At 35.3% G+C, this 21,597-nt stretch overlaps 2 protein-coding genes across 5 annotated transcripts; one reads left to right on the top strand and one right to left on the bottom strand.

Moving 5' to 3' along the window:
• The first annotated feature begins 556 nt into the window (after positions 1-556).
• Positions 557-12,840, top strand: LOC141692873 (uncharacterized). The gene is made up of 8 exons (XM_074497820.1): positions 557-698; positions 964-1,092; positions 1,298-1,378; positions 4,841-4,889; positions 5,069-5,165; positions 5,660-5,712; positions 5,904-5,966; positions 12,308-12,840. The coding sequence occupies exons 2-8, from the start codon at positions 971-973 to the stop codon at positions 12,584-12,586; spliced, it is 744 nt and encodes a 247-aa protein (XP_074353921.1). The 5' UTR covers positions 557-698; positions 964-970; the 3' UTR covers positions 12,587-12,840.
• Positions 12,841-12,994: 154 nt separating this feature from the next.
• Positions 12,995-18,719, bottom strand: LOC141692874 (uncharacterized). 4 transcript variants are annotated; one of them, XM_074497821.1, is made up of 8 exons: positions 18,465-18,719; positions 17,334-17,424; positions 17,190-17,216; positions 15,903-16,018; positions 14,487-14,546; positions 14,351-14,416; positions 13,287-13,485; positions 12,995-13,207 (listed from the first exon to the last, which is right to left on the bottom strand). In XM_074497821.1, the coding sequence occupies exons 1-7, from the start codon at positions 18,519-18,521 to the stop codon at positions 13,312-13,314; spliced, it is 591 nt and encodes a 196-aa protein (XP_074353922.1). In that variant the 5' UTR covers positions 18,522-18,719; the 3' UTR covers positions 12,995-13,207; positions 13,287-13,311. The 4 variants fall into 4 exon arrangements, with proteins under 4 accessions (XP_074353922.1, XP_074353923.1, XP_074353924.1 ...); XM_074497822.1 differs by having other exon boundaries at positions 13,296-13,485; XM_074497823.1 differs by lacking the exon at positions 17,190-17,216 and having other exon boundaries at positions 18,465-18,717.
• Positions 18,720-21,597: the final 2,878 nt, after the last annotated feature.

The following is a 21,597-nucleotide window of genomic DNA, read 5'->3' as shown; positions in this document are numbered from 1 at the left end:
TATACATATTTATTATTCATCCAGAATTTTAACGGGTCAAAAAATATTGTTCATATTTAAAAAATATCGCTTAAAAGTTATTTTCACTTAATATTATAAAGTTAAAATTAAATGATTAGATAAAAAATTGCAATTACTATTTGGAAATTGGTACTTAATCTTTATTACTTGATATAAATACATAGGGTTTATTTATTTAATAATCAGATTTCAATTATGAAAATATGAACCAATTATAATATATGAATACGATATCAAAAAGTAGGTATCGTTTCAACAATATTTCAATTTTTATGATATGATATAGACTTGTTAAAAGGTTTGTGATATATTACTGTAGATAATTGTGACCTTCAAGTTTAACATCATTATTTAACACAAAAAAAATACATTACTTGTCATTTGTAAAAAAATCTGAACACCCGAAAAGAAGCTCAATTTTCACTAAAATGCAAATTTTTATACCCTTTTCATACCAGAAATTAAAATAAAATTGGTGGTTCCTAAAAAAAACGAAAAAAAAAATTGTAGGGGCCAATTGCATCAATTAAAAACGTGGCCCGCCATAGAATCTAAACGACGTCGTATCCAGCAAATATCAACCAGTAATAGTACTCTCTCCCAGTTGAGAGGGCAGCTCGCTTTCTCCATCTCCTCGCTTCCACCACTGCTGTTACCAGTAAACGACGTCGTACACGGTAAATTTTATTTTTCTCATCATATAATTACTTACAAATTTATCCAACTAAATTTCTTCTTAATTTATATAATATTTATATTCATGTTGTCGATTTTAAAGGAACCAAAACTTAGGGTTCTAAGGTTATGTTACTCCCTCTAGTTAGTAAATTTAAGCTAAGCTCGCTTTAATTAGCTATTTAATTAAGTTTTTTTATTAAATTAAGATATCTGTTAATTATACTATTGATTTGATTGACCTAATTATGATTTTAAATATGCAAGGGTTGAGATGGAGACACCAGTTGAAAATTCAGAGTTGACTGAGAATCGAGAGCCGCAGTCAGTTATTAATTCCGATATTGTTGTGGACCAGAACCACCACAATGCAGTTTCTAGTCCCCCGAATGATGGGTACATTTTCTATTTAGTGAGTTTTGAATGTATGAGATTAATTGGAAATGTAAATGGAAGTTGCGATGGTTGGAGATTTTGTGATTCTTTGCAGGTCTTTGAATTTGTTGAACTTCGTCTGTTATGCTTAAAATGAAAAATATTAGAGTTTAATTTAAGCGGATTACATTAGCCGTGTTAATTCTATTTTGAACTTAAATTTCAGGGGAGAAGAATCCAAGAATACGATAGCTAAAGACGAAGTGAAAAGCATACTGGAAGTTATAGCGGCTACTGGCAAGTATTGGTATGGTTAGAACTTAGAACCTTATGTAATTATCACTTATATTATACCCTTGATGTCTGTTTAATGAAGTAATATATGATACCTAATATGCTTTATAGCATTGGATATTCAGATTAATATCTACGTTACCCAGACTCTTCAATTTTGCCCTCATACCCGTGTCGAGCCGATATGACATGGGTGTGGGTATGGGATCTGAGTCGGATCCTTCATATGGAAACCGGACACTTGGACTTTAAGAAATTTAGTTCAAAATGATTTACTAGGGCTCGCAACAACTTAATTCTGGATAGGAATGTCAATAGATTACTATTTTCATGTTAATCTTTTGATTTATGCAGTAAAATAACATTTGTTTGAGGACACTAAATTAGAAATGTAAAGTATAAAAAGTTGGTATAAATTCACTTATATGAAGGTTATATGCGGGACTAGTGTCCAGTTTCTGATCCATATCTACGAATCCTAATTTTTTTAAAAACTAAGAGTCTGACACTTGGATCCGCACCCTTGTCTGACGCCTGACGCCCGTACCCGAGCCCATGTAACTTAGTTAATATGCATTATATAGCCTTATTAAATATTCGTTTGATTTTATTTGCTCAAATGATGGCATGGTGTAAATCACAAAGATTGTAACAGTACTATGTTTAATGTTTACCTGCATAATTTTTGTATAGTAACTGTTGTCGCTTTGCTCTAGTCTGGTGGACTTTGAGTTCAAGAGACTAATTAATTACTTAGTAGGACCTGATGTAGACTCTATACACAAAAACATAAAGTAATTGGGTACCATAATTAAATCATTTTCTCACCTTTGAAACTCCTTTTTCCCTTGGTGTGCACAAACTCCACAACCTGGCTACAAGATGGTATTTGGGGTGGGGCGGGGGCTGGAGAAACCGAAACAAATGACAGAAGCCTTGATGGAGTCAAGGGATCAATTAAATTTCACTTAAAAAATAACTAAGTACAACAAGACTGGGATTTCACACTGCAGGATAATGTATTGAAAATTCAAGATTGGTACCTGGCCATATTTAACAACTTGTTTTTGGACAGTTGCCACATAATTCAGACTGGTTGCACTATCCGGCAGTATTACCCTGATAATTTATGAATTAAAAGTATGCTTTTTCTTTTAGGACTTCGCATCTGATCTTATCCCAGCAAATAAGTCACTAGTACTTTTCCTTTGTTGACTTTAATGTCTTGTCATGGACTCGTGCTAGTCCCTTTAGTGTTACCAATGATGAAATATGTATCATTTCAAATTAGTATTTATAGATGCAAACAAGTGTGTGCGTAGTTCCATATTTAAGTTTCTGTGTCACACATAAATTTTTCTATATTGTTTTCTTTCAAGTTAAGATAAGCTTTAAAAAATACACAATCCAAGAGGCGTTCCCCCAATATAAATAGGACTAAACATAGAGAAAAGACGTCCAGTACGCCCCACTTAATAATCTTGCAAAACATTCGTAGTATCGAACAAACAAGGCAAATATAGAAACCAACTAAACTATTGGGTAGTCTAAAGTATGTGACCACAAAGTAGGACTATTATCTAAGGACTCCAAAAAGACCAGCTAAAAGAAGGTAAGGATGAAAGAAAGATCCTTCTGGAGCAGCTGCTTGAATCAATGAGAACTATGCAATCGTTCCCTAATACACCTTATGAATCAAACAATCTGCTCTGCGATTTTAGCATAAGTCATATCACGATCTTGTATATATCTTTGCTGTCAAATATGATAAATGGAAGAAGTAGGATAGAGCTTTTTGAGCAGGCCAATAAAATTTATCACGGGAGGGTAACTGCAATGGTTAATTGTAGGACAGCCAGTCTGAATTTGTAACTAAGCATGCATGAGTATTCTTTCTGGAATAGAAACACACAGTCAAGAAAGAGATGAGTCCTTGTCTCGTCCTCTACATTACAGAGTCTACATGTTATAGTTGCTGTCATTCCAAATCTCAGAAGCCTATATTTGGTTAGAATTATTCCCTGTACCGCCAGCCTCGCACAGAATGAAAAGTTAGGAATATGCATCAGATAATAGTTTTTTTAGTTAAGTCAATGTACTGTCAGGCTAGTAAGTCAGCAACTTGTCCTTGTCCTAAGTTGACGAGTTTATAGTGTAGTATATAACATCTATGCATTCGTTAAATTTAATACGTCAATTATACCATTAAAAACTAAGGCCGATAAGAACGCTAAATACTTTTGTGATTCATAGCTGTTAATATTGCCATGATTAATCAATATTAATGCATCAAGGTTCTCTCTACTTATATGTAAGTGGTAAAATGTGATATTAGTTGTTCAAAGTATTTTATAATACTACTACTCCATTAACTACTCTTAAGTGACCCAAACCAACACAAGTGCAAAATCAAAGCCTCAAATTCATATTGTGATTATATTCACATAGGGAATTATCCTTCCACCTTTGCTTGATTGTCTTTAACAGCAAATCGTCTCGGAAAAACTTCATATGATGCTTGGTTTTCCATTGGCCCATTATGGTTTTAGAACATGCCTCCTAGCTAGCCACGAATAATATTATGTGATTATTGTTTGAATTGCTCCTTTAATTTGATGATTTGTGCATGCAAACTAAAGTGTTTATCCTTCCATATATGTATATATTATGATCTAGTACCGGGCCGGGTCGATAATATTAGGTTGGGTTGCACGATATTGGGAATATCTCAAGCTGATTAGATGACTGGATAATGTCATCAGCATGCCGACAACTTGACAACCATAATGATGGGGGCTAGGGTTAAAAGTAGGGTTTTAGGGTAAAACAATTCTCACGCAAGAGAATAAAACACAGCTTTTCAATATCACAAATAAATAATTTGATTTGATTACAATAATCAATCAATAATTATAAGAATCCTAAACAATATTTCCTCATTTTTAATAGACTCTAAAAGATGGCTATTCCTAATTTAATATATAATTAAGTAATTCGAGAAACTCTAACTAATGGGCTTCCAAAGCCAAAATTATTGTTCCTGAATAGTTTCTTTGTGCTTCTTAATGGGTTGTCCTGCATCACATAATCTGTTGATGGTATGCTCTTTTGTCACAATGCAAAAAATAAAATCTAGTAGTTCGAGGAGAAAAGGTTTGGACTTGATGTAAAGTAAAAAAGTTTAGTATTTCACTTTGAAGACATTCAAAATCTTGGTTGTGCTGGCACCAAAATTCATACATTTTGTACGTTCTCTTCTCATGCAAAGTTACGACATCGTCTGACTTTAATACTCATACATATATGATATGTTTGTTTATGTTCAGATGATCCTGCAACCTATGATGCACTTGTTTTGTAGATTACAGTCTGTAAAGTTCTATAATAATTTCATATTTATATATAAAGTTTTTTTTTGGAATGTTTTAATTTATTTATGTTTTAATTTATTTATCTTTTGTTTTATACCACTCAGGCATGATTGGAATGAATTGAAGAGCATGTTTTCCTTCTTTTTAAAGCAGGTAAAGGGAAGCATTTTGATTGGACTTCTTTTTATTGTTGTAGTATATATGGTTTCACGTGCTTGTGTAGAGATATATTCACATGTTTATAATTTGCAATAGCATGTTGTGTCTGTATCTTGTCATGGGAGATTGAACCTTGTCTTTGTTCCTAACGCCATATCAACTTAACTTGATAGGTTCTCTCCGAGTATCCAGAGGCAAAAATGACAAATGAGCAACAAACTTTGTCATTAGGAGAGACTTACATGGAGTTGGTCAAAAGGTTGGATGATGGTACTTCCACTTATTATACCTTTTCTGATTATTTCAAGTGTTCCTGGGTTGAGATATTTCGACAATTAGTGTTTGATTATACGTGTGGTGTCTGGGTACAGATTATCAGATGTTTATCGCTTTATCTCTCTTGGGAAAAACTTAGGGTGAATAGGTACGAGGTTTAGAGAAGTAAAGAGTGAAGTTACAGAACCAAACAATAGACATTTTTTTAATTACAATTTAGGTTCCATTTTCCAAGGAGATATAGAGATAATTTTAAGTTCTCAACTAGATTTTTATCTTTAAAAATAATATCAGTTTTTCTATTAAGTTGTGTAAGCTGAAGCTCATTGGGAAAACAGTTTAACAAACATTGCGTTTTAGCCACATAAGCTAAAAGCTGCTTTTCGGTCCTGGGAAAGCAATGCAAAATGGGCCTAAACTGATCAAGGTCTTAAATACCTTTTCATTTTTTTAATTTGTTTAGAAGTCGTAATATGTTTTTTTTGCAGATCTTCATAATTTTGTTGATGGTCCACCTTTTACCCTTCAAAGGCTGTCCGAGGTACTTCTGGTTTTACTTATATATTAAGTTTAACTATCTTTCTCTAGCTCCTGTTTATTAGAATTCTGAAGCAGCATGATTGTGTCATATTGCTTGAGGGAAAGTTGAACTTGGGAAATTTAATATTTGTCTTTCCTTTTAAGGTGCTTTATGCTTTATGTTTTAACTCGAATACTTAATTCACATGACAGATATTATTGGCTGCAAGAAGCATCTATCCAAATCTTTCAAAGCTTGCTTTTGCACTAGAAAAGGTAAGGATTAAAACCGAATATATTGAGTAGGTGACATGATTTTGCATGGACCTTTTATTCTCTTAATTTCAGTGTTCTATGCTAAACTAAATCTCTAACTTGTTATTGTTATGCAAATATTTTTACATATAACATAGATATGAATATCAACGGTTTATGTACTAAGATTTGAGTCATGCATACCCATCACTTTCATGACTTCCTCATAAATTCCAGCCATGGCACAAAACACCAAAAATTTAATGGTGCCTATGAGTGTATTGTTGTTGCAGTATATCTGACCCAAAATCAATGCTCAAATGTGTATGGTGGACCATTGACTTGGCTAATATTTGAACTTAATTGTGGAGCTTTGTATTTCTCAGCTTGTATATATCAGCTGTGTGTTTATGTGATAAAGGAAAGAAGAAGAGAAATGTATATTTCAGTATTTATTTATCTTTACAACAGGGGGGCTGCTCTCCTTATATAGGGAGTAAAACTTGGTCCTCAATAGTAAACCCTATCTAGTGACATAAGTATGCTGACATCATGTTGCTGATATCATCTCTAACACTCCCCTTAAGTTGGTGCATATATATCACTCATGCGCAACTTGTCGATAAGAGGATGAAGCATTTTTTCACTTAAACCCTTAGTTAAAACATCAGCTAGTTGATCTTCTGATCTAACAAACTGAATATTGATGACATTATTATTGATATTCTCTTTAATAAAGTGTCGATCAATCTCAATATGCTTCGTTCGATCATGTTGAACTGGATCATGTGCAATGGCAATAGCCGATTTGTTATCACAATGCAGCTTCATCGGTGTGTCTGATGTAAGTCCCAACTCCGTTAGAAATAATCTAATCCATAGCAATTCACGTACACCTCGAGTCATAGCTCGATACTCTGCTTCAGCACTAGATAACGCAACCACTGGTTGCTTCTTACTTCGCCAAGTAACTAGATTGCCTCCAACAGATGTACAATATCCTGATGTGGAACGTCTATCATCTAGACATCCAGCCCAATCTGCATCTGTATAGCTCTCAACCCCGAGATGTTTGTTATTAGTAAACATCACTCCTTTCCCGGGAGCAGCTTTAAGATACCTTAGTATCATATAAACCGCGTCCAAATGGGGTTGACGAGGATCATGCATGTATCTACTTACAACTCCCACTGCATATGCTATATCTGGTCTTGTGTGTGAGAGGTAGATTAGCCTTCCAACTAATCTTTGATATTGAGTTCTATCAACCGTGTCACCGGTATCTTCACAAAGCTTATGATTCGCTTCTATAGGAGAATCTGCAGGTGTACATCCCAACATACCTGTTTCGTTTAACAGGTCAAGTGTATACTTCCGTTGTGAAAGAAAGATACCACCCGGACTTCTAAAGACTTCAATTCCAAGGAAATATCTTAGTTTTCCCAAGTCTTTCATCTCGAATTCGGAGGCAAGTCTCCGTTTAACATCTGCAATCTCACATGTGTCATTGCCAGTGATCACGATGTCATAGACATAAACAATCAATATTGTGATCTTCTCACCTTTTCTTTTCATGAACATCGTATGATCTGAATTACCCTGTTTGTAGCCAAATTTGACCATAGCTCTCTGAAATTTTCCAAACCACACCCTTGGAGACTGTTTCAATCCATATATAGTCTTTTTTAATCTGCATACTTTTCCGGTGGTTGCAGTTGTAGAAAATCCAGGTGGAATGTCCATGTAGACCTCTTCTTTTAGGTCTCCATGCAAGAATGCATTTTTTACATCCATTTGTTGGAGCTCCCATCCAAGGTTTGCTGCACATGATATCAAGACTCGGATAGAGGCCATCTGCATCCTACTACCTTCCTTCCAGCGGGGAGAGTAGTTTAACTCCCAAGTGTCATTGTGTTTCAATGCATTCATCTCTTCTATCATGGCATCTTTCCATTTAGGATCGCACAAAGCATCCTGCCAAGTACGTGGAACAGAAACACTAGACAAGGATGTCACAAAAGCAAGTGACGAAGAAGATAATGCATTATATGAAACAAAATTTGAGATAGGATGGTTAGTACAAGAGGGGACACCCTTTCTAATAGCAATTGGAAGATTCAGAGTAGGATCAAGAGTGTTACCATTATCAGTCTCAATTATCGGAGTTGTCGGATCTGCCTCAAGGTCAGAGGTCTCTTGATGTGGTAAAGTGGCGGCATTATCATTTTTCCTCCGAGAAAAAGTTATCAAATCTGGTCGATCAAATCTATTTAGATCATCCGACTCACTACACACACGTGAACGTGATGATGATGTGTTTGAACTAGTGTTTGGGCTTATGTTTGGAGTAGGTATATTGATGAACGGAAGTAACTCCTCTGTAGCTTCACTATCAATACTGTGTCGCTTAATCTCCCCCTGAAGCAAAGAGGAAGAGCCCGGGGAGAAATAAGAGATAGATTCCCAAAAGGTAACATCATGACTAACAAATATACGACGCGAAGAAGGATGATAACATTTGTAGCCCTTTTGAGTTGGTGAATAACCAATGAAAACACAACGGAGAGCACGAGAATCAAGTTTATCTCGAGATGGAGAATGATTGTGAACAAAGCAAACACTCCCAAATAATGGAAGAGGCAATGGATGAGAGGAAGGCGCAGGGACAAAGGACAATGGTGTTCTGAACAGTAGAACACTCGAAGGAAGACGGTTGATAAGATATGCAGCAGTCATGACAGCCTCGCCCCAAAGATATTTAGGGACATGCATTGTTAACATAAGAGACCGTGCTACCTGTTGCAAGTGACCAATTTTCCTTTCGGCCACCCCATTTTGTTGAGAGGTTTTCACACATGTAGTTTGATGAATAATACCACATGTATCCAAATAAGATGTAAATGGACCGTCATATTCGGTACCATTATCGCTTCGAAGGATTTTAACAGAGGCATTAAATTGTGTTTGTATCATGTGATGAAAAGATTTAAAACATCTGAATACTTCACTTTTGTGTTTAAGAAGATAAACCCAAGTAAGTCGAGAATGACAATCAACAAAAACAACAAACCACCTATAACCATCATGTGTAGGATGTCGAAATGGACCCCAAACATCAGTATGGATAGTAGAAAAAGGAATAGAACTTCTTTTAAATCTAGATGGATAAGGTGACCTTTTGTGTTTGGTCAATTCACATGGTTCACAGAAAAAATCTTCCTTCGAACATTATTTTGTTAAATTAGGAAGTAGACGTGTTAAAACACCAAAAGATGGATGACCTAGCCGTTTATGCCATTGATATAAAGATTCCAAAACAATACTAGATTTGGATGACACCTGATAACTTGTTAAAGGAGAAGTAGGAGTTCCTTCCATGATATAGAGACCATTCACCACTTTACCACTGCCAAGAACCTTGCCTGTCGCCAGATCCCGGAATACACAGTGAGAAGGGAAAAAAGTTACTGAACAATTGAAATTTTCAGTAATATGATGAACTGATAATAAGTTTGCAGTTAAAGAAGGAACATGCAAAACATCTGATAATGGTAATGATGATGAGAGACAAAGAGAAGTGCCCCGTCCATGGACAGGTACAAGAGCTCCATTAGCGACACAAACATTGCCTGTTTCACTGCGATATGATTCTAGGAAACTAGAATTTCCAGTCATATGTGCTGATGCTCCAGAATCAATAATCCATGATGTAGGACATTTATCGGAGATTAAGTGACAAGATTTACCTGCATGGGCAGAATGAACTGTAGGTGGAGTGGTGTTCAGTTGAGACATCATTTGACGGAAAACGTTTAGTTCTGAAGCAGTCATCGTCCCTGTAGGAGACTCGCATTCTGTTACCGTATGATGAGCATTAAAAGGAATGTCTCTTCCTGTGCCCCTAACCGGGCCTATGCCAAATGAGACACCTCGATAATTTCCTCGGGTGCGTCCTCCTCGTCCTCGGATTCTGAGATGAGGGTGCAAGATAAAGCAGTTCTCACGAGTGTGGTACATCTTGTTGCAGTAGTCACACTGAGAGATAGATTTTTCACTCATTAAAGCCACCGATACTTGTTCTGGTTTTTCTTCCTCAAGTTGTTGAATACTTCCTGTTAAGAGTGCAGATCGGTCAGATTAAGTCGCTGGAGTCATACTTTGCTTTCGACTTTCCTCCAAACGGACGCGTCCATATGCATCCTCTACGGTAGGAAAAGGAATTTGTCCTATAAGTTGATTTTTAATTGAATCATACTCATCTGACAGCCCATCAAGAAATTTCATCACTCTTTCTTCTGTCATCATTTTTTGATATATTTCTCCTGATCTTCAGCATGTTTACACTCAAATATAATGTAATGCCCCAACTCACTCCATAATGATGTAAGCTCTGAATAATACTGAGTCAGTGTTCGATCTCCTTGGACCAATGCCCATATTTTTCGGTTCACCTCGAATCGCTTGGCTATATTCCCGGAGAAAGAATAAGTCCGGATGAGAGAACTCCACACCTCTTCAGCTGTATCAATAAAAATATAGTCCATAGAGTTAAACAACCACGAACAGACCATGGCATTTTCAGAATCCCAATCATCAAAATTTGCATCGCTCTCCTTAGGTTGCTTGGCTTTCCCATTAATATATTTCATTAATTTATGGGGTTTGAGTGCCATCGTGCAAGCTTTTGACCATTCGAGAAAAATTTTCCCATCAAATTTAGGACTCACATAAGGAGTACTATGAAATCCAGATTTATTGCTACTTGTAGCAACAATCTCATTTGCAGTATCAACAACCTCCGCCATTGAATCAATATTGAAATAATAAATTTCAGATTATAATCAACCCTTGACTTGACTAATTGACCAAGTTAGTATATGTATATATTCATATACATAGGCAGTGATTATAATACTCGAGCAGAAGCCCAGAAAGTACACAAAACAATATCCAGTTTTAAACCCAACAAAAGGAGGATAAACTAAAAATTTATCAGATTCAAGAGAAAGTACCACAAATAGATTCCGAACGAGGAGAAGAGCAAGAATCCCAGAAAGAGTTTCACCGGAAAGTGCACAGGGAGTTCCCACGCGCCGGCGCGTGTAGCTCGTACAGCCGGAATTTGGCGCGTCTGGTGGCGCGTGAGAGAGCGTCAGAAGGATTTTTCAGGCCAGATTCTTGGTGCGAGGTCGTCTTGTGGTGCTCAGTACTGCAATGGCTTTGTATGTTTGTTTCGTTGTGTTTTGATTATCTGATTTTTCAACAGAATAGACAGCTTCTCTGTTTACTTGAAAACTGGAAGGCCCTGTTGTGTTTCTAATGTGATTTCTTCCCTCTCTATGTTGAATCCTGCTCTGATACCATCTCAGCTTGTATATATCAGCTGTGTGTGTATGTGATAAAGGAAAGAAGATGAGAAATGTGTATTTCAGTATTTATTTATCTTTACAACAGGGGGCTGCTCTCCTTATATAGGGAGTAAAACTTGGTCCCCAAGATTGGAATAGTAAACCCTATCTAGTGACATAAGTATGCTGACATCATGTTGCTGATATCATCTCTAACTGTATTATATGATGTATAGTTTATAAAACCTAAATATGCGGGAATGAACTAATATTGAATAGGAAGCGTGAATGTGTATATAGTTGGGATTACCCAAAATAACATGAGATAATGACTGTTTCAGGGTAGATTATTCAAGTATAAAATGAGGAAGTCTGTATGTGGACTACTATGATTCTATGAAAATGATATAACTAAGTGATATCTTGTACGTTTAGGCCTCGCACTTTGATTGTACTCAACTTACATTAGTGAAAGTGTAATGTAGTCATGAATTGTTTACAAGTTTACATGCCTAATTTACTATATAGTAACATGTCTTTTAGAAACTTGAAAATTTTGTTAGAAAAAGACGAAAGTCGCTATGTGCCTGGTAGTGACAGAGTAGTCAAGGGTAAGTGAGAACGTAGATCAACATGCAGACTTTTTTGAGAAATTTTTTGATGTTCACTGTTTTGTTAGTAAAAAAAATATAATATTACTTGAGTTCTCTTTATTGAGAGTTTTAGGGTTCACAACTGGGAAGTTGGGATAAAATGGGTGATTTGTTCTTGTAAGAAGCGAACGGAGACCCAGTAGACTTAAAAATGTGATCGTGATCTTTCCTTGTTCATGTACCTTCAAGTTTGTTTTGTTTTCTAGTTAAATAGTTTATCAAGTTCTTAGAGGAGGTTGTCGTAGAAGGAACAACTGAATTCATGAAGGACCAGTCATGTCGATTTGCTTTTAGTTGTAATAGCCCATCTATCATGTCATTAATGACCTTCATTTTTAACTTTGTTTAATGTCTGGTGCAGAATTTGTCTGTGACATCCACATTAACCATCAGTACTGATCCATATCCTCCACCTATGATTCAAATTATGAATGAACCCGAAAAGGCAAAGGAGGAGCCACAACAATTGGAAGCAAATGGAGTTGAGCCTATGATAGTTGACAGGGATGAGACAGCAATGTCAGAAATAACAGCCTCGGAGAACGAAATAAGCAATAATATGATGCTGGATATGTCTGCCTTCGAAACATTAGTCGGTAGACCTGTGGAACCTGTTTCTAGGCCTACCGATGAGTCATAATTTTTTTCAGTGTTCCCCTTCCAACTAAAGGAGTCCTAGGTTTCTGGTGAATTTTTATCCCACCAAATATATTCAAGTGTCATTTGGGCAAACTCATTACTCTTATAGGACAAACCTTTAGTTTAGTTTCTAAATTACATATGCATGTACCATGTGCTTGGGCCCTTTGCATTATGATTAAGAAAATTATCTCATTGAAGGACCAGCAGGAGAATGTGGATCAGCGATTATTTATTCAATTATCTTTCGACATACATCTTACCCTGTTATCAAAAACCCTCAGGCACCAACTTGATAAAGATTGGCTGTTTCATAGTTTTATATCAGCAATTCTGCCTTAGATAGCTCAAGGTCCTATAAATTCTTGAGGATTTTCTTCTATATATAGGATAGTGAATGAATTCATAATTTAAGGAAACACACATAATACTAGGATGGTAAGTATAAAGTACTTGTACAACCCAGGGTTAATAATATACAGGGAAGTTAATGGTATATCAAGTACCGACCATGCTATAATTTTTGTTAGCTTCGAATTATATCTGAAATGCATTATAGTTCCAACACAAAATGTGCTAAATGCTGCACCTTGAGCTTTGCCAAAAAGTTTGTTGAATAAACCTGTAAAGAAGTGGCAGGAATGTGTAAGTAAACATTTTTGACACTACAGGTAACTAAAACATGATCAAGATGTTCTAACCTGGTCTACCAGAAGGATGAGGCGCCTAACGAGAAAAACCTGTATCCTTCATCTCCTTTAGAGTGCTCGCCAACCAGTCCAACCCTTCATAAAGGCCATCTCCTTTTAAAGCACAAGTCCCTTGTACATGCCATTTCCTATTTTTGAGATCTAGGAGACCCATGCCTTCACCTACTTCCATAGGCGACATTGCTCCTTTCTATAGCAGGAAAAAAACAAGTAACATGCATTGTAGTTTTACAGCAACTATGCATATATACAGAGAGCAGAAACTCCAAGTATATAGATCCTCTCAGTGGACATTAGTAAAGATACCGTACGTAAATTATTAATTTTATAATAACTAACACAGTAACATATCTTTGTATGTGAGATCTTTAATTTACATTTTCACTAAAAGCTCAAGCAACAACAAATTCAGCGGCCATACCATTTCAAAATCAAAGTGGTAACATGCAATACAAGGCTGTGCTATTTTGATTGATAACCAGGATTCAAGCACCAGTCTAGCTCAATCATCTTGATCTAGACAGGACTGAGTACTGACCATAAAATTCTGAGATCCCAGGAATCAAAGAATTGTTTGAGACTAGAGAAAGTAAACAAGTTTGCAAAGGTGAACCTTTTGGGATTCAGCTACTGGTCACCGGTTTTCATAAGGATCTACAAACGTTACCTTCCATATCTCTTCAGGGTGATCAATACCTATTGCTACTACAGTTATACAATATAAGCAGACTTTAAAGCTTAAACTACAGGGATTATGGATTTAAGCCAAGGAGTTGGAGTAAAGTTAATATACTGAATTTTCGTGTCAGTTACAAATGATCTACCGACTTCATAATCCATATATAAATTATTTAGCTTTTGTATGCTGCTCTTAGGATAATCAATTTCCTTGAGAAGCAAAAATCATACCCATGACTGTTGGGGTTCCCCCTGCTGGTATATCTGCCCTCTTACTTCAGTGGGAGGTTGAGGGTATACAATCCCCCTCCCGTATAGAAAAGTTAATCACGTTGAAAAAATATGTAAAATATACCACAATAGAAAAAAAAACATACCATGTCCTGTTTGTTTGCAAACACCAAGATGACACTTCTAAGCATATACGGGTCTTTGATGATTGCCTAAAATAAAAAGAAGATCAAGACAGGACGATTTTACTCAAGTAGAATGTTATTTATAAATCATTAAGACCTGGAACTCTGCCTTAGCTTTATCAATCCTTTCACGATCCAGAGAGTCAACAACGTAGATCTGTGCACATAAAAGAGTGGAAGTCAGTATCCGTTCAAGCTATTTAAGTCAAGATCAGTTGGCTGAATAGGTTAAGCACAAAGCAATATTAAGTGAACCATTCCACCTATATTACCCATCATTGTTTAACACAAAAAGTGCAACGAGCCTCCCACGGGTTGAATAGCGCACTAGATAAGAAAACAATTACTCTACGGTCTACATGTAATGGAAAAATAATAAACAACAGTCAATAGTGCAATTGAGAAGCCCAATTTTATGTAAGAGAAACAAATTCACATAATATGTTGTAAATATTACACAACTTGGTTTCTTATAATATGAGAAAATACTAATATCATTACGTTGTGTTCATTCTTTGAACACCACCTTCTTGAAGGTTCTCAAAATTTTCCTCATAGTTGGCACGTTCTAATTTTTGTTGACAAAATTTGCGGTCACAATTTGAAAAGTCAGATCTTCAACCCCCTACTTTTCAAAGTGTTCTGAAAAAAGGTAGGTGCTTATTGCTTATTATTGCTTAAGAGGTGGACTAGTGGCTGAGATTTTAGAAAGCCGGCGTATACCCAATGCTTTACTGGGTGTGCTTAAATTAAGCGCTCTACACAACTACATACATACCTACATCTGAGCCTACATGACATTCAAGTGAAAGCTAGTAAATTATGAGAAACATACTGGTCCAACTAAAGGTGACTGCAAGAAAACAAATTAAGAATGACCCTTTGTAAATACTGAAAGATCTCAAAGATATACCTGCTCCAGAACATGTTAGATTCATAAATTTGGCCACATAAAGCATATGAGTATAAGCTTGCTAATCAAAATCAGTTGGACGTCGTTACGGAAGACCGATCCCACTATACTGTCCTAAGATAGAAAACCTAAAGCTATTCAAAGTACGACAAAATTAAACACTCCAACAATATTCCTTCCACCAAGACGTTTCACAGTCAAAATACCTGTACATATTACGGTTCCATCTTCCTTAATCTATGATATATATTCAACCAAAATGGTCTTTTAAACACTAGCTAGAAAAGATTATGACTGATACACGATACCCTTAAATTTTTGGCTTTGGAAGTCAATTTCACATGCATTGTATCTTAAATTTACATGACTATATTGTATTATGTAGTACCTTTACAATACTTTGGTTTGGTAGCTTTTGTCTGTACTAACTACATACTTAAAAACAAACAGTAAACTAGAGTTTTGTAAACTATGCAAAGTGACTTCTAATAATAATAATAAATGCTTTTTGAAGGATGCGACGACATGAAAAAGAATACAAAAAAAGCTTTAAAAAATACACAAAAGCATTCACTTGAATTTATCAAGGCAATTCATTACCAGTCCATCTGTATTATTGAAGTAATGCCTCCACAATGGCCTAAGTTTCTCTTGTCCGCCTACATCCCACACAGTGAACATCACATTCTTATACTGGACTTTCTCCACATTGAAACCTACATGGGGTAGAAATATATGTATCAATACCATAAGTTCCCACTCAGCCTGAACACCACCAAGCCCTAGGGATCATTGACCTATATAATTGACAAATAGTTCTGACAATAAAATAGTATGCAAACCGAATCACGCCAACGTTATGGAAGTTCCCAGATCGTGTAAAATAAGAGTAGTACCAAAGGCGGCACCTTCTGATTTCATAATAAAAAATGGAAAATTGGCTATGGAGATTCCGCGCGGTCAAAAATTAATACAGAAAAAAAGGGCTTTGACAGGAAAGTCGTTTCGATCCAATCCATTCTTGGGGTCAAATAAGGGGTCTGAAGATGAAGTCATCTTCCCATTTGGTTGGAATAAAGACCTCAATCTGGAATCTAGTAAATGCTATACCTAGAGACCTTTTGGCAAACTCACGATCAAAGACATCATTTAAGACTATTAAATAATACTTTTGTCAGTTCACCTACCTTAATTCCTTTTCTTCGATCTGACGAGATACCGTTTTTCATAATTATTGGGAGAGTGAGGAAGGGCATATCCTGCACATGGACTAGGAAATAATATGGAAATCCACATCAGTTTTGGATTACATGGCGACTGTATGTCGTGCAACCAATAGGACCCTATGGAATAAAAGAATTTCAGGATGAATGCATGCTGTCATTAAAAGATTGACTAGCAAAAATATGGGCCTGGATAGTATCTCTGGCACGGCTAGGAATGTCAACAATAGATAAAGGGAACCTTCAGATATTTGTAGCTGAACCTAAAAAGACTTTTCCATCATGAATCCTTCTGATCTGTTCTCTTTTACAGAAAGGCACAAAATTAAACCACAGAAATACCCATGAACACCAATAAGCTAGGCAGTTTGTTTACACTTAAATCATGTGAATCATATCTTAATATTTTGGATCCAACTGGAGGATGCAGTAATTAACAGCCCATGCTTTAGCAGATATTTTTGGCTATATTAATTGCATATTTACTGGAATGACATCTCCACAAACTTTTCATAAGTTCTAGTTGTTTAACATTTAAAATAATAACCAACTGTCCAACTATTTTATATTGAAAGAGGCATTTTTGAAAAGACTGATATATTTATAGTACATGGTAAAAGCAATGAGCTGACCCGACTAATTAGTAGTATGGATTTGAACTTACGAATGAAATGGAAAGAATACCGAAAGTCTGCAGTAAAAGAGAATAAATCACAAACTTAGCATACTTCAATTCTAAAATGTAATACCTCTGCCTAACAGCCTAAGCAATCTGGAACACACTAATTTCTCACAAAGAACTATTTACCTATTGTGGGAACAGTTGAAAGAACTTCTCCAATGTGCAGTTTGTACAATATAGTTGTTTTTCCAGCTGCATCCAGTCCAAGCATTACAACCTACCAATCCAAAAACTTTATTAAATTTTTAAATAAGGTTAAAAATCATTGTTGTAACTTGTAAGCAAGGACACACGATTAATGCAGTATAAAAAAAGGGAATTGATAAATAAACTCCTTCTTTTACTATTTAAGCTCCAACTTTAATTTGTGGATATATTTTGTACACATTTGCCCATGAGTTCTCAATAGGGAATTCATTATATTTTTATTTATCATGGATAATTGTGTCATTTACAAGTTAATTGGAGCTTAAATATCAATATTTGGAGTTTATTTATCAATTTCCTAAAAAAAATATCGGCACACCCTTAAAAAGTATAACCAGCGATGACCCTATCGAATTTCTATGTAAAACATTTATCAAACACAATTGGTTCGCACTTAAACAAATTCAGTGAACTAAGCGGTACATATCACATATCATCCGGTCACACCAAAGATAACATTCATAAAAAATATAATACTCCATAGTAATGAAATACATCATCAGTGCATGAGAATTTCTCAGATTTAATGTGAGCAAGTGTCTCGAGCCAACACTCCCCATACCATAAAAAGCCTTCCAGTCCTCAATCTTCCACACAACAGTTTAACCGCATCCAATGCCTCCCTCACATGAAACATATATGTCACTGCCTCCTATTAGATTTTCGTAATAGTTTTTTGTAAAATATTTGTGGCATAGCATAGGAGCATTAGCAATAACTTTGATGCCTACTGCAATGTACATACAGAACCCTAGTTTTGTTCATTTATCGACTGCAAATGCTTGTAGGGTTCTTATCTTATACTTAAATCTCTCGCTTAGCATTTTTTATGTAAGTGTAGTATGATATTACTATCAAGTCCTAAAAGCCAACGCCATAAATTTAAAGAATGACCATGATTGTAATAAATCTAATGTCTCGCATATAACAGAAATGTAAAGAAGGACGATAAATAATGGGGAGAGAGAGAGGGCGAGAGAGGGAGAGGGAGAGGGAGGGAGGGAGAGAGAGAGAGAGAGAGAGAGAGAGAGAGAGAGAGGGAGGGTATACTCGCATCTCAGTGTTACCGAAGAAGGTGTCAAAGAGCTTGCGAAAGGCTTGTCCCATCACCCTTTCCCAACCCCTAATTTTGATCAATCTATCAAAATATATATTATACGTTTGGCAGAATGCATGGAGAAGGGTTGAGTCGATCAAAGCTCGATATCAGCAACTTTATCAGAGAGAGAGGGAGGGAGAGAGATTGAGAGAGGTTTTTTTCCGCTAAGGGGAGAGAGAGAGAGAGACGAGTACCTCTCCCACTAATTTTCACTTTCACTAATTTTCGTACCGGTAGAGTTTTCTTGTTCTTTTCTTTGATACGGAAATTAGGCCTATCAAATTTTGAGTAAAATTGCTTATATCCATTTGATAATTTAATTAAATTTTAAAATTACATAATTAATATGAAAAAGTAAATTTCAAATTTTAGTCGATGATTGTTACTGGCTTGGCTCGGTTTGGGATTAATGTTAAAAATTATTGTGCTGTTAGAAAAGTGCTGCTGAAAAAAGTGTTTTTGTAAAAATTAGATGATTGTTTGGTAATTTTTTTGATACGTATATGTTTTGATGCAAAAAATTAAAAATAATGATAATTTTGGTAAGGTTTGATGGTGAAATCAGCATTGCTTCCCGCAACAGCTGAAAAGCAACTTTTTCTAAAAATATGGGGGTTTAGGCTAAAAACATTTTTCTGAAAAACAGCTTTTAAATTTTACCAAACAGTTTTTTAACTGTTTTTAGCGAAAAGCTGTTATTAATATTTGTAACAACAATACCAAATATACCATTAGCAATAACTCCAGCTTAAAGATTAGAAATTTATTGACTATTATGATATTCTTTTTAAACCTATCAACTACCGGGTATCCTGATAATTTGAGTATGTATAGTCGAGGTCGTTTGGTTCAAGAATTGATATAGGATTGAAATGAGAATCTGGTTGAACTGGTATTGGGTTGAAATATCATTTCTGATTTCATATTTTTAGTTGAGTGCTGAAATGAATATGTTTAATTTCAAATATTTTTTAATTATTAATTTTAAATTAATTTAATATAATTTTGGTTGATTGAATAATTTTTCTATTAAATATCTATAATTTAGTGCTTAATTTGCGATAAATAAATAAAAAGTTTGATTTTTCGTACCGCTCTCCCATATCCACTCCCCTTTGATTAATAAAAAACTCATCCCACGGTCTGAAAAATGGAAACCAAACCAAACCAAACATATCCGGTATATCCCGCTTAACGCAGGGTGTGGGAAGGGTAAGAAGTATGCAGCCTACCCCTCATTTCAAAGAATAAAGAGATTGTTTTCCGAAAGACTCCGGCTTCTGTGTGTGTTAAAAATACAAAAAAAATGAAAAAAATAATATAACATATACGCAAGAATTAATACTCATTTCAAACAAACGAAAAACCAGATGACTTTAATTGAAAAAAGACGAAACAAATCTTAGCTCATGGTATAATTCACATGGGACTTACCTAATTATTTGTTCTTTGTTGTCTCGTCGCCCTCAAGTTGCAACCAATCGAGTAAGAAGTTTGAAAATCCACTTTGTAATGGGTAATGATGAATAAATACATAAAAAATTACCGCTCGAAAGAAAGTTGGTTTATCTAAATGATGAACATGATACAATTTTCCAAGTGTCAAAGTTGCTTTCGAATGAAACTGTATAAAGGAGGAGAAGATAATCGCTTTTGTTTCAAACCGATATGGATCCCTACAAGACGTAAAATAAAAAATTGTCGGTTTCCTTGATCTTGATATTCTTAAGCGGAAATTTTCTACTTACGGGTATAATTTGACATTAAGTGGTTACACTAATGGATGCGGAATTTCTACTTAGGGGTAGAGATGCACAAAAAACTCATCGGGCCGAATTTTATCCAGGTTTTAAAAGCTCGGTTTTTTTGAAAACGGGTCGGGCGTTTTTAAAAATCAGGTCGGACCGGGCCGCGATTCCTAAAAAATATATAGCTCGTTTTAGGCCCGCGAGCCGGGCCGAACCGCACTTTATCCAGGCATTTTTATTTGTATTTAAAAAAAATATTTTAATATTCTATAACTCGAATTATGAGTAGTTTAAATATCATAAAAAATAATATCTTGATATATCAGATAGAGTAGTTTAGACACTGAAATAAATAATTATTTTTAATATAATATATAAATAATCATATATACCTTAATTGCTTCTAATATTATAATATATTATTTTAAAAATCATAAAAAGTATTGAACATTTTCAAATTTCATATAAAAAATCGGTTTTGTAATCGGGTTTTTCAAAAAGCCTATGCTTTTATCCGGGCCGAACCGAAGTTTTATCCTGGCTTTTCGGGTTTCGAGCCGGGCCAATTTTTCGAGTAAAAAGGAGGCCTATTTTAGGTCCGCGAGCCGAACCAGACCGGATTTTTTTCTTGATCGGGCTTTTCAGTTTTTTTTTCCAGATCGGATCGAATTTCGGGTTTCGGCTTTTTTGAACATCTCTACTTATAGGCATAATTTGACAAGAAGTGGTTACACTAATGGAGGCGATGACGACAAAATCATGATCAATGATGAAAATATTCTTGATCTGCTTTTCTCCAACGACACTTAACATCATCCTTTACCGAATTTTGATCAATTCTTACGAATTCAGACAGATTGAAACTTCTTAATCTTGCATAAGCATAAGCACTAATCGGACATCCATACTTGCTTCATCGTCTTTCGAAAAGATTTGAATTTCTTTACTACCATCTTTGTCTGCTTCTCTAACACAATGTTCTATAACTGACATGAAACCAATTATTTTGTCTTATTATATAATTTACTCGATAACTTCTGGATTTGCGCCCATTCAGTGACAGATCTTCTCCGGTATTAGCAGACGACATTCTTTATAGGAATGTAATGTTTGGTTACAGGGAAATGTTGGCGGGGAGGAATTGGGTTTAAGAAAAAAAATTGAACAAAATATTAGGTATAAATATGGAATTAACGAAACTGATATCTAAATTCTGAATATCTCCAATCAAACGAAATTTATTACGGTCTATTAATATGTAATATCAAAAAATTCCAAACATAACTATTAAACGGGCCAAACCACAAACTTGTTCATATTTAATTTGTGACTCCAA

This window comes from Apium graveolens, chromosome 10, assembly GCF_009905375.1.
Source record: "Apium graveolens cultivar Ventura chromosome 10, ASM990537v1, whole genome shotgun sequence".
Taxonomy (NCBI): Eukaryota; Viridiplantae; Streptophyta; class Magnoliopsida; order Apiales; family Apiaceae; genus Apium; species Apium graveolens.
This window is presented reverse-complemented; position numbering and strand designations above follow the sequence as displayed.

What these genes read in the sequence shown, in the direction of transcription:
- LOC141692873 (XM_074497820.1), top strand. Translation starts at nt 971, where the DNA reads ATGGAGACACCAGTTGAAAATTCAGAGTTGACTGAGAATCGAGAGCCG. An exon ending in TCTAGTCCCCCGAATGATGG is followed by an intron (nt 1,093 to 1,297) that starts GTACATTTTCTA and finishes CTTAAATTTCAG; the next exon opens with GGGAGAAGAATCCAAGAATA. An exon ending in GCGGCTACTGGCAAGTATTG is followed by an intron (nt 1,379 to 4,840) that starts GTATGGTTAGAA and finishes TATACCACTCAG; the next exon opens with GCATGATTGGAATGAATTGA.
- LOC141692874 (XM_074497821.1), bottom strand. Translation starts at nt 18,521, where the DNA reads ATGGGACAAGCCTTTCGCAAGCTCTTTGACACCTTCTTCGGTAACACT. An exon ending in TTCAACTGTTCCCACAATAG is followed by an intron (nt 17,217 to 17,333) that starts GTAAATAGTTCT and finishes CTTTTACTGCAG; the next exon opens with ACTTTCGGTATTCTTTCCAT. An exon ending in TTGCAAACAAACAGGACATG is followed by an intron (nt 13,486 to 14,350) that starts GTATGTTTTTTT and finishes TTCCTGCTATAG; the next exon opens with AAAGGAGCAATGTCGCCTAT.